This window comes from Macrotis lagotis, chromosome X (genome assembly GCF_037893015.1).
Source record: "Macrotis lagotis isolate mMagLag1 chromosome X, bilby.v1.9.chrom.fasta, whole genome shotgun sequence".
NCBI classification, from domain to species: Eukaryota; Metazoa; Chordata; class Mammalia; order Peramelemorphia; family Peramelidae; genus Macrotis; species Macrotis lagotis.
In genome coordinates this window covers 418,431,562-418,446,344 of record NC_133666.1, presented here as the reverse complement: position 1 = coordinate 418,446,344, position 14,783 = coordinate 418,431,562, and the positions used below count along the sequence as shown (strand labels likewise).

The 14,783-nt window shown below is 33.5% G+C and overlaps 1 protein-coding gene across 1 annotated transcript in view; it reads left to right on the top strand.

Moving 5' to 3' along the window:
* The window catches only part of RAB2A (RAB2A, member RAS oncogene family), an 89,644-nt gene extending 76,527 nt beyond the window's left edge, over positions 1 to 13,117 (top strand). Inside the window, exons 7-8 of the mRNA XM_074202722.1 lie at positions 9,604 to 9,672; positions 11,759 to 13,117. Coding sequence (XP_074058823.1) covers positions 9,604 to 9,672; positions 11,759 to 11,854 — 165 coding nt within the window. The 3' untranslated portion in view covers positions 11,855 to 13,117. The remainder of the gene's footprint in view (positions 1 to 9,603; positions 9,673 to 11,758) is intronic.
* Positions 13,118 to 14,783: the final 1,666 nt, after the last annotated feature.

Sequence of the window (14,783 nt, the reverse complement as noted above, 5' to 3'; positions counted from 1 at the left end):
CAACATGACTTTAGTCATCATTCTTTTCCACCCGGACATCTCTCACTATATGTTGCAGACCAATTAACATTTCTTCACAAGTCTGAACAGTAATAACAAAATTCCCTTACATTCTGGAGCCAGAGAGACAGGTATAGAGACACTTTTCTTGTCTGTGACAAAGTGAACAGAGTACTAGACCTACAGTCAACCTGAATTTAAATCTTATCTCAAACACTAACTGTTTGGCTCTGGACAAATCACTTAATCTCTGTCTGCCTCAACTACCTTTGAAAAAATGAGAATGAATATAATAATAGTACTTAGCTCTCAGTATGGTTATAAGGACAAATGAGATAATGTTTATACAGTGCTTTGCCAACCTTCATTTTTATATAAATGCTGTTAATTGGTGTTTTTATTGTTATTCAACTTGTCTAACTATTTTTCCTTCTACCATCTCTGATCCCTCAGAACAGCCCCCCAAATTAAGAACTCGGTTCCTTTCTTAAATTATGTTGTGTCATGGATTTTAGTAGTTATCTTTAAAAAATAGAACACTTGAGGAGAAGTGAAAAGAAATTAAGTGGTCATATTGAGATTTGCTTAACAAAGGTAACAATTTAAAATATACCTAGTTTGCTTTATAGATTCCCATAAATAACAAAAAAGAAACACACTTTTACCTATTATTTGTTATCCTTTTCCAACTACAGCAACAAATTAGAGGGAAATGACATATAGTTAATATCAGAACCACTAGGATTTGAATTCAATTCTCTCACCACATGTCCAACAATGATGTAAAGACTAGCTAACTGCCTTCTATGGGGGGTGGGGAGAGGGAAGCAAGATTGGGGGGGAAAATTATAAAACTCAAAATAAATAAAACCTAAAAAAAATAAAAATAGACTTTCCTCACTTAACCCAAACCACTCGGATCTCTCCTTACTTTGAGTCAAGAGTGTGAAACAAAAACCATAAAATCTCATAAAATGAGACTACAATATAATAAAAGTCTAGTATCCAGGAAAAAAAACACATGTCCAACATTATTTTTGACAGACCAAATAGCTTCTTAGGATAGTAGCCTTTTAAGAGCCTTGGCTAAATTGTCTTTGGAGAATAGTTATCCTATGCCACTAACTTGCTCAAAGCCCATCTTTGTCTCATTAATCTCTTGTTGATGTTTTTTGACTCTGAATCATGACACAACATATCTCAGAAGAATCAAAATTGAAGTTAGAAAAACAGTAGACACATGGTAACTATAAATATTCTGTAACAAGTTATCAGTGGTAGCTTGAGCACAAGAAAAGATATAAACAGTTAGGAAATGGAGGCAGAGCCAGTCATACAGCAAGAGCTGGGTAAACAGATAGTCTAAAGTGTTGCTTGCATTAATAGCAATGTGCCATTAAAACAATCAAAAGAAAGGCCAGTGGTATATTGGGTGACTCCAGCTTCAGGATTTATATAGATATGAATAAGAATTTTATAGAATGAAATCATATGTAGAAGGTAACTTTTGAAGTTTCATTATATATTACATAAACTTTTATAAATTAATGCCAGAGATTTTTTACAATACTTTTATCTATAGCTTTTCAATATTAGTTTAAAAAATTCTTATGTGTTCTTATGAGTTGATAAACCATAGCTTGTCTATGGAAGGCCTCTTTTTTTGAGGTACATTTGTGGCAAAGAAATTGGAAAGACTTCTCCCATCAATAAGAAAAGTTTATCATATTAGCTCATTGATACCTTGGAAGGTAGAAATGCTATCCTGAGATGATAACAAAAGCAAAGAGATGAAGGTGGGGGTGGAGAGGTAAGGGGAAATATGCAGGAGACTGGAAAAAGGAGTTGCTGAATGTGGGGAAAAAACTAAGTAGAGAAGACCCAAGTCTGATACCTTAGTGGGCACTCTGATTGGGAAATGAATTTTCTGATTGAGAAACAAATTTTTGGCTCTTTGTATATTTTAATTCTTGTAAAAACTCTTTTAATGTAACTGAACTGTAGTAGTTCCGTTCCTACTGTAACATTTTGTTATACTCTTTCTAATAATGCTTTACTACATTATTGGTAGTCTTTTTTTCTACTTGTTGAAAAGCTAATCAAAATTTAAATGAGTTCAGTTATTTCAGATATTAGGAATCTATCTCACCAATGAGAGGGGGGACCCCAATAGTAGTTTAGTTGAGAAGTGAAGCAGGTTAATATCTTGGAAAACATTCATAGGACTGCCTCCCTACTACTTATTACCAAATTATTGTAAGAGTATTATGTTCCCCAGAATTGACTTTATTAGACTTTTAAGTATTCTATCAAATTATACCAAACAACTTTGAAGACAACAGGACATGAGTCAGACAACATAAAGAATTATGCATCTCAGAGAAAAGTCATATTAAAAGCTAGACTTTAAATTTTTCCATTCAGAGAATAAGGTTAAAGAGAATGGCCAGGAGATATGGTATAAATTTACTTTGTAACTTTTCTTTGAGCAGTGTAAGTCAGCTGAGGAGGGTATCATAAGTGGCTTTATTTAGGGGCATCATTGGGGCAGCTAGGTGGCGTAGTGGATAAAGCCAGTACTGGCCTTGGAGTCAGGAGTACCTGGGTTCAAATCCGGTCTCAGACACTTAATAATTACCTAGTTGTGTGGCCTTGGGCAAGCCACTTAACCCCATTTGCCTTGCAAAAAAAAAAAAAAACCTATTTAGGGGCATCATTTAAGATTGAGCAATTTGATTAAAAATTTTACTTGGAAGTAAAGTGATAAGAGGACTAGAATTTGGTTCAAGGAATAAAGTACAAAAAGTCATATATTAATAGTTGAGTACAAGTCTGACCATATGACCACCCTCCTAGCCAGTAAAATATATTATTTGTATATTTCACTTCTTTTTAGATTGTGCACAGGGGGTATTCTCTGTGTTCAGAGCTATTTCATTTAACACATACAATACTGAAATTTTAGGATTTACTTATGTGCAGGGATGAAAAATATATTGCCATAAAAATTTGTTCCATTTTCCAATTTATTTGGGAATCTTCTTTCCAGATTCAGCTATAAAATGCTCATAAAATATTCTCATATACCTTTCTTGTCAAGTTTTTCCTTTTACTTTTTGTGGGACATTTTATATTTTTTAAAAAAACATCTTTATTTTTATTTTATATTTAATGTAGATTGGATGAAGCAGTTAATTATTTCAGGCTCTTTGAGGCAACTCTTTTATATAGTATAGAAAATGGCAATTAGAATTATTGTTTTTACTGTTATACTTCATTTTTCAGCTTTAGGAACAATAGATTAACTTGGAATTATTAGAATTATATGTAACTTGATGTTCTCATGTACTGATGTTTATTTTGATACATATGTAATGCTTCTAAAGAGTCTACAAGTCTTAGGCAACTCTTTCCATTTCTTAATCCCAAACTATATTTGTCAACACATTTTTCACTGCCCTTTCCTGTGTTCAGCCTCAGGCTATTTTGAGAAGTCCATAAGCTTAATCAGAATGCCAAACAGTTCGGTGATGCAAAAAAGAATCTTTACTTCGTACCAAGTCAATATATATTTTCATTTGAAGGTGAACAAAGGAAAGGGCATGAATAAAATTGCCATTATAAGAGAAGTGAGTTATATTGAAAGTTATCTCAATAACTGTAAAAAACCAAACTTACAGTTCTCAAGTTGTTTCATTTATATAGGAGGAATGTCACTGTTGATACAGTTAAGTTCTTCAGTGTATTCATTTAATGGTCATTGGCCAAAGATTTCACATTTGAGGGAGGTGACCTATACAGTTCTCTTTTTTCTTTGTATATTTAAATGTATTTTAAAATATGATGAAAAAAATTTAATTTCTGTTTGAAAAGGGATGAGTATTAGCATTCTGCCCCTATGTCTGCTCCCTTACTGCCATCACCTTAGCAAGATGGTAGGGAGATGATTGTAACACTAGCATTAGCTTTAGAGTAAGAGAACTAGGTTTCATTTCTGACACTATATGAGCTAGTTATTTTATCAAATAGCTTGGAATGTTTTAAAAGCAGGGCTTAGACTGTGACACTGTTATCTGAAAATAAAGTCTCTTAGTAAAAACAGCTTAAGTTTTAGAATACCTACACTTTATTTAGCTAGTAATTAATTTCTTCTTTTGCTAGAACTACTAAAAAGTGATTGAAACTTCCAGGTTTCATACAGTTCCTTCCCAGTCATGTAACCGATTATAACTAAAGCTTCACAAGGGAAGGGATAATGGGAATGTGCAAATACAAGCTGTCAATTGATAACCTTGGTTATATCATTATGTTTAGAACCATTGGAAGGAATGTGAAACTGTGCCCTATCCATTATTTCTCTACTTTTTCTTTGACTCCTGAAAAATAACATACATCCAAGTTTATTTCATACCATATCCTTCTCTTTGGTGTTAATTAGGAAATGTTTAAGCCATTTAGGCAACTCCAAATGAGTTTTGGTAGCTTCATTAGCTTCATTTTAGCCACCAGATGGCAGTATGTTACATAAAGACAGATATTAATCTGAGGTAATTGGGTAAGGCATTTCGATATATTTGTATTTTTGTATTTTAACTATGCATCTGTATCTCACCCCATAGCTTCCTGTGTTCATTTTACCTCCTTTGTGTGTGTGTGTGCATGTATATTATATACCCATATACATAGATATAGATGTAGATAGATATATGAACTAATTTATTGCCATTATTTCTTATGGAAACTACTAAAATCTTGACTTACAATTTTTGAGCAAATTTACATTGTTTAGTCTGGCCTTGTGTGCATTTGTGTGTATGGTATATGTTGTGAATGGTGCATGTTGTGTGTTCATTTGTTCAGTTTTTTGTTCCTTAGCCAGATTGTTAGAACTCTTTGCCTTGTTTTTTTTTAAATGCTTTAATATATATATATATATATATATATATATATATATACACATACATACACACACACCTATAAAAGAGTTATACTCTATAGTGAAAAATGTTTTAAAATAGTGATATATACTCTAGACAAAATCAAATAAAGCTTCTAAGTTACTGGTTTCACCCAGGTATTGTTCCTAGGACTTAAAAGATCAGCAAATAGGCAAGAGGATTAATGAACTTAGAGATAGCTTTTATTTTTTACCTTCATATTTTTAATATTGAGTAAGAAAAAAATGTTTACAGAATCCATGGAAGCCTGGAGTTCTTAGAGAAATTGTTGCTTCAGTGCTTGACTCTAAAACAGTTAGCATAATAAAAAGAGACAGCATGATTAGAACCAACCTCAAGGTGGGAAAGACCTGGATTCAAGTTACTCTTCTGACATATACTGGTTGTGTGACCCTGGGCAAATTACTTTGCAATGCACTAGGCAACTTTTTTTTTTAAGGTTTTTGCAAGGCCACACAGCTAGGTAATTATTAAGTGTCTGAAGCTGTATTTGAACTAGGTACTCCTGACCCACCCACCCCCACCCACCCCCCCCACCCCACCCACCCCCCGCCAGGCAACATTTTTGAAAATTGAAATGTTGTTTTGAGTTGCTTCCCAGGGAAGCACATTTTATAGTTCTTAATGCCCTCTATTATCTTTTCATTGAAGATTCTATACCTAAATTAGTTTTTAAAGAATTGAATTTAAAAATTCACACAGATTTATGTGATTTAGAATGGAAAGAAACTAGTCCAACCCTTTATCAGGAACCAGAGGAGTTGAATAGACTATCCAAGGTTGCCCCCAGTAATATGAAGCAGGTGATTGAATATTAAGCCTGTCAATTCCATTTATTTAACAATTTTAGTAAAACTATTTCTAACTACATTTTTTTCCTAACTTCCTAACCAAATCTAATTTCAACTTTTTTGATTGTTCAGCCATCGGTGTGAAGTGTTTCTTATATAGTTAATGCTAAAGAATAGTGCCACACTTTTTGGGTTTTGTGTTTTGGTTTTGGTTTTGAGTGCTTATCCTTTATCTGTTGCCACTCTCAGTTGTCCATTATTGTGATTAGTGTCAATTAATTTGTCCTTTGAACCTCCTCTTGACCACCATTACCCTGCTTTGAATCTTTTGTAATCTAGTAAATCAAATCAGCAATTTTTGAAAAATCAGGTGTAATGTGAGCCAGTAAAAATGTGTTTTATTTATTATTGTTTTTGTTTGTTTTTTTTAGATTTTTCAAGGCAATGGGCTTAAGTGGCTTACCCAAGGCCACACGGCTAGGTAATTATTAAAGTGTCTGAGGTCGGATTTGAACCCAGGTACTCCTGACTCCAAGGCCGGTGCTCTATTCACTGTGCCATTCTCAGTAAACATTTATTAAGCTGGCTCTGTGCTAAGCACTTCAGGAATACAAAGATAGGCCATAAATAGCCTCTGCTTCTGAGTAAACTTTGAGTCTCTCCTATTAAGTTATGAACTTTTAACATCTAACTTGATTTCTCAGAGGTTTTTTGTTTGTTGGTTCTCAGATACATTCCAGGTAGCTGAAATTGTATAAATCAGGTCCAGATAAGTAAGAATTAAGATTTTGGGCAAGGTAATTTATAGTTGAAACTCCCATTTCCTACTTATTTTAAATAGCAGTGGAAGTGATTTCATTTGACATGAATATATTAATCTCTTTGGGACGTGTTGTTACCTGTTTATCTCTTGTCCCCCAATAAGTAGACTTTGTAAATAAGCTTCCTAGGGATACGTAAAATACTATTTTTAAAAGTATGTTTCTGGGGCGGCTGGGTGGCGCAGTGGATAAAGCACCAGCCCTGGAGTCAGGAGTACCTGGGTTCAAATCTGGTCTCAGACACTTAATATTATTACCTAGCCGTGTGGCCTTGGGAAAGCCACTTAACCCCATTTGCCTTGCAAAAAAAAAACAAAACCTGAAAGTATGTTTCTGCCATGTAAGTCAAATTAATTCTGTTAACTATTAAGTTTTTGAAATATCTTGTTCTCAAAGTGTGCATTATTCAATTTTTAGCTATAATTCTGTTCGTATTAATATGTATCAGTAATACTTCCAAAAAAATTTATGTTCAGAAAAAAAATTTTAAGGAAGTTTGTACAAAGATAACACCATTATCCAATAAATAGAGAACATAGCTGTTGTGTAGTGCAAAGCACACTGGATTTTGAATCAGAATCCCTTTTCCCATTTCAATAACCTCTTGACCTGTATAGCAGATCTTTTACCTTTGATGAGCTTTAGTTTCTTCAGCTACAAAATATGAGAAGGGTCACTGAAGTTCAGCTGAGATAATTTGTAAAGTGTTTTGTAAAGCATAAAGTGCTACATAAATGGTACCCATTAAAGAATTCTACATTTCAAGGTTTAAGTTTTATGGTTGAAATATTAGCCACTAATTTGCAGACCATAGCTGTGAAATCTTGTAATTAGAATGAAAAAGCAAAAGAGCTTTTTATAATTCTAATATCAACTCTAAAAAAATTAAGGAAAAAATGCTTAATTCAGGAAAAAAGAGGCTAATATGTCTCTGTCTCTCTCTCTCTCTCTCTCTCTCTCTCTCTCTTCTCTAAGGTTTTTTGCAAGGCAATGGGGTTAAGTGGCTTGCCCAAGGCCACACGGCTAGGTAATTATTAAGTGTTTGAGGCCAGATTTGAACAGGTATTCCTTACTCCGGGGCTGGTGCTGTATCAACTGTACTTAACTACCTAGCCGCCCTGTTTTTCTTTCTTTTTTTTTCCCCCATTTTCAGACATGGATAGTCACTAATTTAATGAGTTCAATCTTAGATTTTTTTTTTTTTTTTTGCAAGGCAAATGGGGTTATGTGGCTTGGCCAAGGCCACACAGCTAGGTGATTATTAAGTGTCTGAGACCAGATTTGAACCCAGGTACTCCTGACTCCAGGACTGGTGATTTATGCACTGTGCCACCTAGCCACACACAACACCCCCCCCCTTTTTCTAAAGTCTGCTTGAGCTTAAAGTTTTTTCTTGTTTTTAAAAAATAGAGTTCCAAAATAGCTTTATTGTAAAGAAAGTTAATTCTGTAAAATGAGTGTTCTACATCTTTTGACTTAAAAAACCACATGTCTTTAATCCATTGTTTGTAGGAACACTTCAAAGCTATTATTAAATGGAATGTTATAGACCAAGTATTATAAATTTATTAGTGACTCATGAAATTTTATATAGCATAGCTCTCATCATTCAGTTGCAGTGTTTTAATTTCAAATAGATTTCTCTAACTTAGCAAGTACAATTTACTTACATAATTTGACAATGTTTGCATAAGTTTTAATTTATATTTATTGTGAAGTTACAACACATTTTTCAGACTTTGGGGTTCTTATGTTTTAGTTAAATATGAAAAAATTTGGTTCCCCTAGGAATTCTAGTTCTGCAATTTTTTTTAAGTGTTATTTGGCTATTGTTTTTGATTAGGTTCTATAAAGGCCATCATAATAATTGAAATGTTATTGGAAATAAGGGTAGGTTTTTTTTCCTTTTTATATGGGAAAACTTCAATTTTGAGAAATGTGAATCAATTCAAAGTTGGATAAAAGCCAATTTTTTCTTTGCAACTCCAGCTCACATTTGAAAAAGTACTTGCTTCCTAAGTGCTTTGTGAATCTGCAATGATTAATTCTTCTCATTATTTTGCCGCAAATTCTCATGACCCTCTGTGATGATTCGATCACCCACTTAGAGTTTATGCATATTCATATCTCTGTTCCTACTGCAGTCTCCTTTACTGGCTATGGTGTGTGCTTGGTGCAGTAATTGAGCTGCAGTAGATTGATTACTCCAGGGAGCTGTAAGGCCTTTAAAGGTGAAAACATATCAGTCCTGTTAATTAGGAAACAAAGCTCTGGTGGCAAGTTCAGCAGTCAAATGCTTCCAGTGTAAAAATGACGAGGGTTATCATTTGTTCCTCTTCATGAATCCTGTTTACTTTTTTATATTTGAATTAAATCTTTATAGTAAAAGTGGGTTTCTGCTGAGGGAATAGTCCTTGCATGAATTTTCATAAGCTCGGATTGAAAGAATTCAATATACATTATTGATAGTATTAACTACAGTTTGTCACATCATCAAATATATTGTCTTCCATTATTGAGTATATATCACCTTTTATTTTATATGATATTTTATATCATCTTCGTTCTTTTTACATTTCTGTTTAAATGTTGCAAAATAAAGTGCTTGTTCAGGATTAATTTTAGTGTAGGTTGGGTTTACTGTGGGTTGCCCAGAAACCCCAAACTACAACAGTTATATTGTGGGAAAAAATGTTAAGAACTTCATGCAAAGTTATATATAATGTGTGTGTGTGTGTGTGTGTGTTTGTGTGTGTGTATAAAATTTGAATAGTATTATCATATTTTCTAGAGCCTGCTGTAGCCCTGTTGTGTACAGCTAATGGAAGACTTTCTCCAGTGATCTTATTGAGTAAAGTTATCTAGTTTACAAATTACAATTGATATTGTAAAAGGTGGTATTGTTTACCTAAGTGGTCTATATCCTTTGCTCAGGTATTATTATTGTATTGGTAACTTTATCTTTTTTTATAATAATGTTTTTGTTTTTGTTTTTCCAAAAAAAAAATCTTACCTTACTCTTTTAAATTTTAGGCATTTATTAATACAGCAAAAGAAATTTATGAAAAAATCCAAGAAGGAGTTTTTGACATTAATAATGAGGTAATTTCTTTCATTGTCTAATATTTAGTTTCAAGATAAAAACAGTACAAAACATTAATTCTAGAGTGCATGAATCTTAAAAAAATCTTTAACATTTTAAGAAATGCATATGAAATTTACATGACACATGGTTTTCATAATCAAACTAAAGACTTGATATATCTAATATTAGTTGCATGTTTATATTTGCCATTATAGTAGAGTCACTTAAAAGTTGTGATGAAAATGGATTAAAGTAAGTGACTGTATCCATTCATGCACCAACACAAAATAATATAAATCCCCCAAAGAGGAAAGAAAATCCACTTTCATCCACTTGCCCATATGGTGTCATCTGCTTTCAGGAATAATTTTCCAGTATAGGTGAAGAGAGACTATGTAATACTGCTTTCTGAGTTATCCAGTGCACTTAGAATATTTCACTAAATACAACACATCAGTTTTTCAGAGGACTGAATTACTGTTGTGAGTATAAATAAAATAATTTTGAGCTGATTTTTATCTCCACATTATAATATTTATAGCTATAAAGCATACAGTTAAGAGCCTTTGCATGAGATTTTATGTAACATCATTCACTGATCATATGATACTTTAGAATTTTTGCAAGGGATCTGTCACATAGCCCTTGGAAGGATGAGCTTCATGCAAGGGGACTGGCTAGTTTAACGACCTAATGTCTTGCACATATTGTGTAAACATTTTGTTCTGTAGAAGCTTTTACTTTTGTTCACTGTCTTTGTGCTTGCATGGTTAGAGGAAGAAAAGAAAGATTTTCCCAGGAATTTTCAAAGTGAGGAAAATGCTGTAGGGAATCTATAGTAAAGCTGTAGCTGTGTGTACCCCTTTAGCTAAGCATAAACATAGCTTGCATTATTTCATGTAGAAGTTATTCACTTTTCTAAAGAACAAAATAAATTCCTTTTATATTATTTGCATTCATGCTTATAAATCTTTTGGGATTTAAAATAATATTTTTTATTTATTGATGTGACCATAGGACTTGTTATTTTAAAGGAGATGCCCTTCAGAGACTGATGCCATATAAATTGAACAGTAATTGGGGCCTCTATTTAAAAAGGCCCCTTCATTGTTTCTGTCTAGTTTCATATAGTAGCTGACTGCTTTACTGTGCCTTATGGAGCTTTGATTGCAATATGCTGTCAAGAGCCAACAGTCCGTGCTATTTATTTGGCTTAATGCCAAGTCTGGCTCCTTGATTCCTCAAGAAGTTGCTACCAGCCCAGAGGGGGCAAAACCAATGAGCCATAGGGCATGCTTTTTATTAAAGAGGAGTCAAAAGAGCGAAAAGAAACCACATCAGCTGCTGTCAATACTGAGCTAGTGCCAGAAACCCCAAGGCTACTAGTGTTGCAGAACAACTGCCAAGCACTATAAATCTGAGATTTACTGTGACGCAAAGTTTCCTTAAGAGCTTAATTTCTGAAGCTACTGTATTACTTTTCTCAAAGTGCTGTATTTTTAGGTAAAATCCACTTGAGGGAGTGAGGGTTAAGATATAAGTGTGAGTTTGATGAATGAAAGAAATCCGCTGTGTGTGTGGGTTTTTGGCCTGTTGCCATGTCTTTGGAGATCATAGAAATTATTGATGACACAGAACACTCGTATGCCCTTAGCCTGTACAGCTGATTCAACATGCAATTGAAATGCTGTAGAGAAAGGAGACATTTTATATCATATTATAGCAGCATGGGCTTAAGAGTATTTTTCTCTTTGAAAATTTATTTGGAATAAAATTATGTTTTAAAGATTTCACATTAGAAAGAAACTCGTAAAACACCCCACAGTTTTCAACAGCTATTTACCCTGTACCTGTTGTGATTAGGAGGTGTTTTTTAAATAAAGTGGCATAGTGTTTTGTCTTTGCAGAGGAAAAGGTAATTATTATTGATTTGACATGTCTAAATATGACTAGACATCGTTCAGTATTAGTATTTGCTAAACTTCAGATGTGGAAAGTTAGATGAATGAAAGAAAAATCCTGGTGAACAATTTTTATGTATTTATTACAGGTTTGTTTTTCCCTGATGAAATTCATTTCTTTTCTCCCTTTCAATTGTTTCAGGCAAATGGCATTAAAATCGGCCCTCAGCATGCCGCTACTAATGCAACACACGCCGGCAGTCAGGGAGGACAACAAGCTGGTGGAGGCTGCTGTTGAGTCTATTTTTATTTTCTAGCTGCCTGAATGAGGCCTACTAACTTGTTCTTTCACCTTATCTCCCACTCCTCAGCTGAGACATGAAACTATTGTGAAATGGTTTTATGTCACAGAAGACTTTATCCTTCAAATTCTTGTATAACTTTGAATAAATGGTTAATGTTCACTTAAAAGACAGATTTTGGAGATTGTATTCATATATATTTGCATTTGATTTCTAGTTCACTTGATGTGATTATTTTTGTTAAATGTTGTCTTGTGCCCTTGACTACAAACTGAATTGTATTAAACACTACAAAAAGTCATTGGAGTATTTTAAATCAGTTTGTGTAGTTAGGTTTCCCAAGCACCTCTGGTTACCTAATGTTTAATATTGTAGAACTGTCCTCAAAAAGTTTTGTCAATTTTCAAGGCTATAAAGAAGAAAAGAAGGTCTCTTTAAATTCTGTATTTATCATTTACTTTCTGTATATATAGTTTAATACCCTGCTTGGGTGTATTTGCCAAGCTAGAATTCTTTAATGCATTTGCATAAATTCTATAATGTTTTAGAGCTTGAAGACAATGACTACAGAAGCATTGTTAGGAATTGCTTGGACACTGAATTTTAAACCTTTTTGACATTGTTAGCATGTTCATCTTTTTCTTATTATACATGTCCAAGAAGAATGCTTGATATATATTACTAGAAGCTATATATATGTGATAACCTATTTTAATGCCAAATGTTTGCTGTTGGAACACAATTTCCATAACACCTCTTCAGAAATGCATTAGTTTGTTTGCCTTAATGAATACTGTAGATAAAAATCACAGTATGAGTACATAAATACAAGAGGAATTAATGTGTCAAAATAGCACCACAGAGAATTAATATTCAGATTCAATGACACATTAGGAGGACTTTAATCTTTTTCTTAAACATAATAATGTTTTGTGTGTTTTTCATTTATTGACATGATTTCTAAGTATTTTTTCATGCAGGACAGTTTTTCGGCCTAGATGTATAGTGAATGTGTAAAGTTTTTTCTTTTAGTGGCAGCCTGTAATCTTTGGTATATGGTAAGCATCTTGTCTGTATTCAAAAAAGGAGATGACAATAAATCTACATGATAAAAATCCTGATTAAAAAATACTAAAAGTGGAAAAGTTTTGGTAATTTGCTAAATGTGGTGGTTTTTTGTTTTTTTCTTCCGCTTTCCCTTAGTCCATAATGAAAAAATTGTTTTAGCTGTGCAAAATAAAATCCTATGTATAAAAGTATTCTTTTTTATTTTACCACATCTTTTTTAAATTGTACTTGGTTTTGAAAATTCATTACTATTTCCCACAAGTATTTTGAAATACAAAAATATCCAAATATTTAAAAAAGCTAAAATGCGATTTTTAATCTTTGCTAACAGGTTGACCTTAAAATCAATATCTCCTTTCCCCATTTTAGCATTTTAAGAGTGAATGTTGAGGAGCTATCTTTTATGTTTATAATTTAACAACAATTTAGCTTTAGAAGGTGTTTTTTTTTAACTGAAAGTAGAGACTTTCATTTCCAAGGTTCCAAGGCATACAACAACTTTACCTGAAAGAGGGTAGAAGTTACTTTGATTTCATTCACAGACACTTATACATACTAATCTGACCTGAAGATGTTAGTCTTGGCAATAACTCTTATGGGAAATGACTCAAAGTTATGTCATCATTTTATTTTAACCAGCTCTTGAAAATAGAAAACTGAGCAGAATAATTTCTTGTTCTCATATTTTGTCCATGTGTCAGTAAGTTAATGTGAATTTTTACTTAGCTAACCTAATTATTGATAATACATCACTACATCTAATACTGGTCTGAGAATAAGTTGGGTGCTTATCAAACAAATCAGTTGGCCTCTCTTGACCTTGTTCCTCAATCTGCATTATGGAAATGTCACAAAACTCTGAAATCTCTGGAACTATGATTCTAGGAGCAGCTAGGTGAACAGTGGCTGGAGCACCAACCTTGGAGTCTAGAGGTTCTGAATTCAAATCCAACCTCAGATACTTAACATATTTCCCCCAGTATAAGAGACAGCTTAATTTTGGAATCTGGAATTTGAAAAAAAAATTACATAGTTATTGAACTCAAGTGTTATTCATCATGAAATTCACACAACTCCCCATCACTGTCAAAACTCCCATCTATTACCTCATCCTGATCTGTATTTGATGGTGAATCACTGTCTCAGGAGAGACTCTGACTGCTCTCCTGTCTGTGCTCTGGTCTGGGGTTGACCATAAGCTCTCCCTGGGCAAGTCTGGTGGGTGGACACATGCTTAACTAACATCCTGCTTCATGAACTTGAAGCATTGTGTCCTCCTTTGAAATCAGTTACTTCTTTTTCATCAACAATTCTTGTCTCCTGCTGAACCATCTTTGTGGACACAGGAATTTCAGTTGCCCCTTGTTCTTCAATCCATCTCTTCAGTTTGGGCCATTTTCCTTACATGCTCTCATGATCATCTGTCAGGCATTTTCAGTAGTTTCTTCTTCCTGGAGCCAGAATCAAATTGTTTTCTCAGTTGAAGGAGGACCAAACTGACATTCAGCAGCACGATTTCCATTCACTTTTACAAACTAGATCACTTTGAACTTGAATTCAGCACTGTATAAAATCTTTTCTGAGCCATTTCTGGGCAGAACCTGGCAAAAATGTAACTTATGCTAGTAACAAATGCAAAACAATGAGTGCAAAGACAAGAACAAAACGGAAATGTAAGTTAAAAAAAAATCTACAACCACTGCATGAAACATTCAGTTTTTAGATCCCAAATTTTTCAGAAAAGGGTGTTTGTTATACATGGGAAAATATGGTAATTGCCTAGCTGTGTGACCTTGGGCAAATCACTTAATCTATTGCTTTGCAAAAAAAAAAAATTATTCTATGATTCTAGTCAGT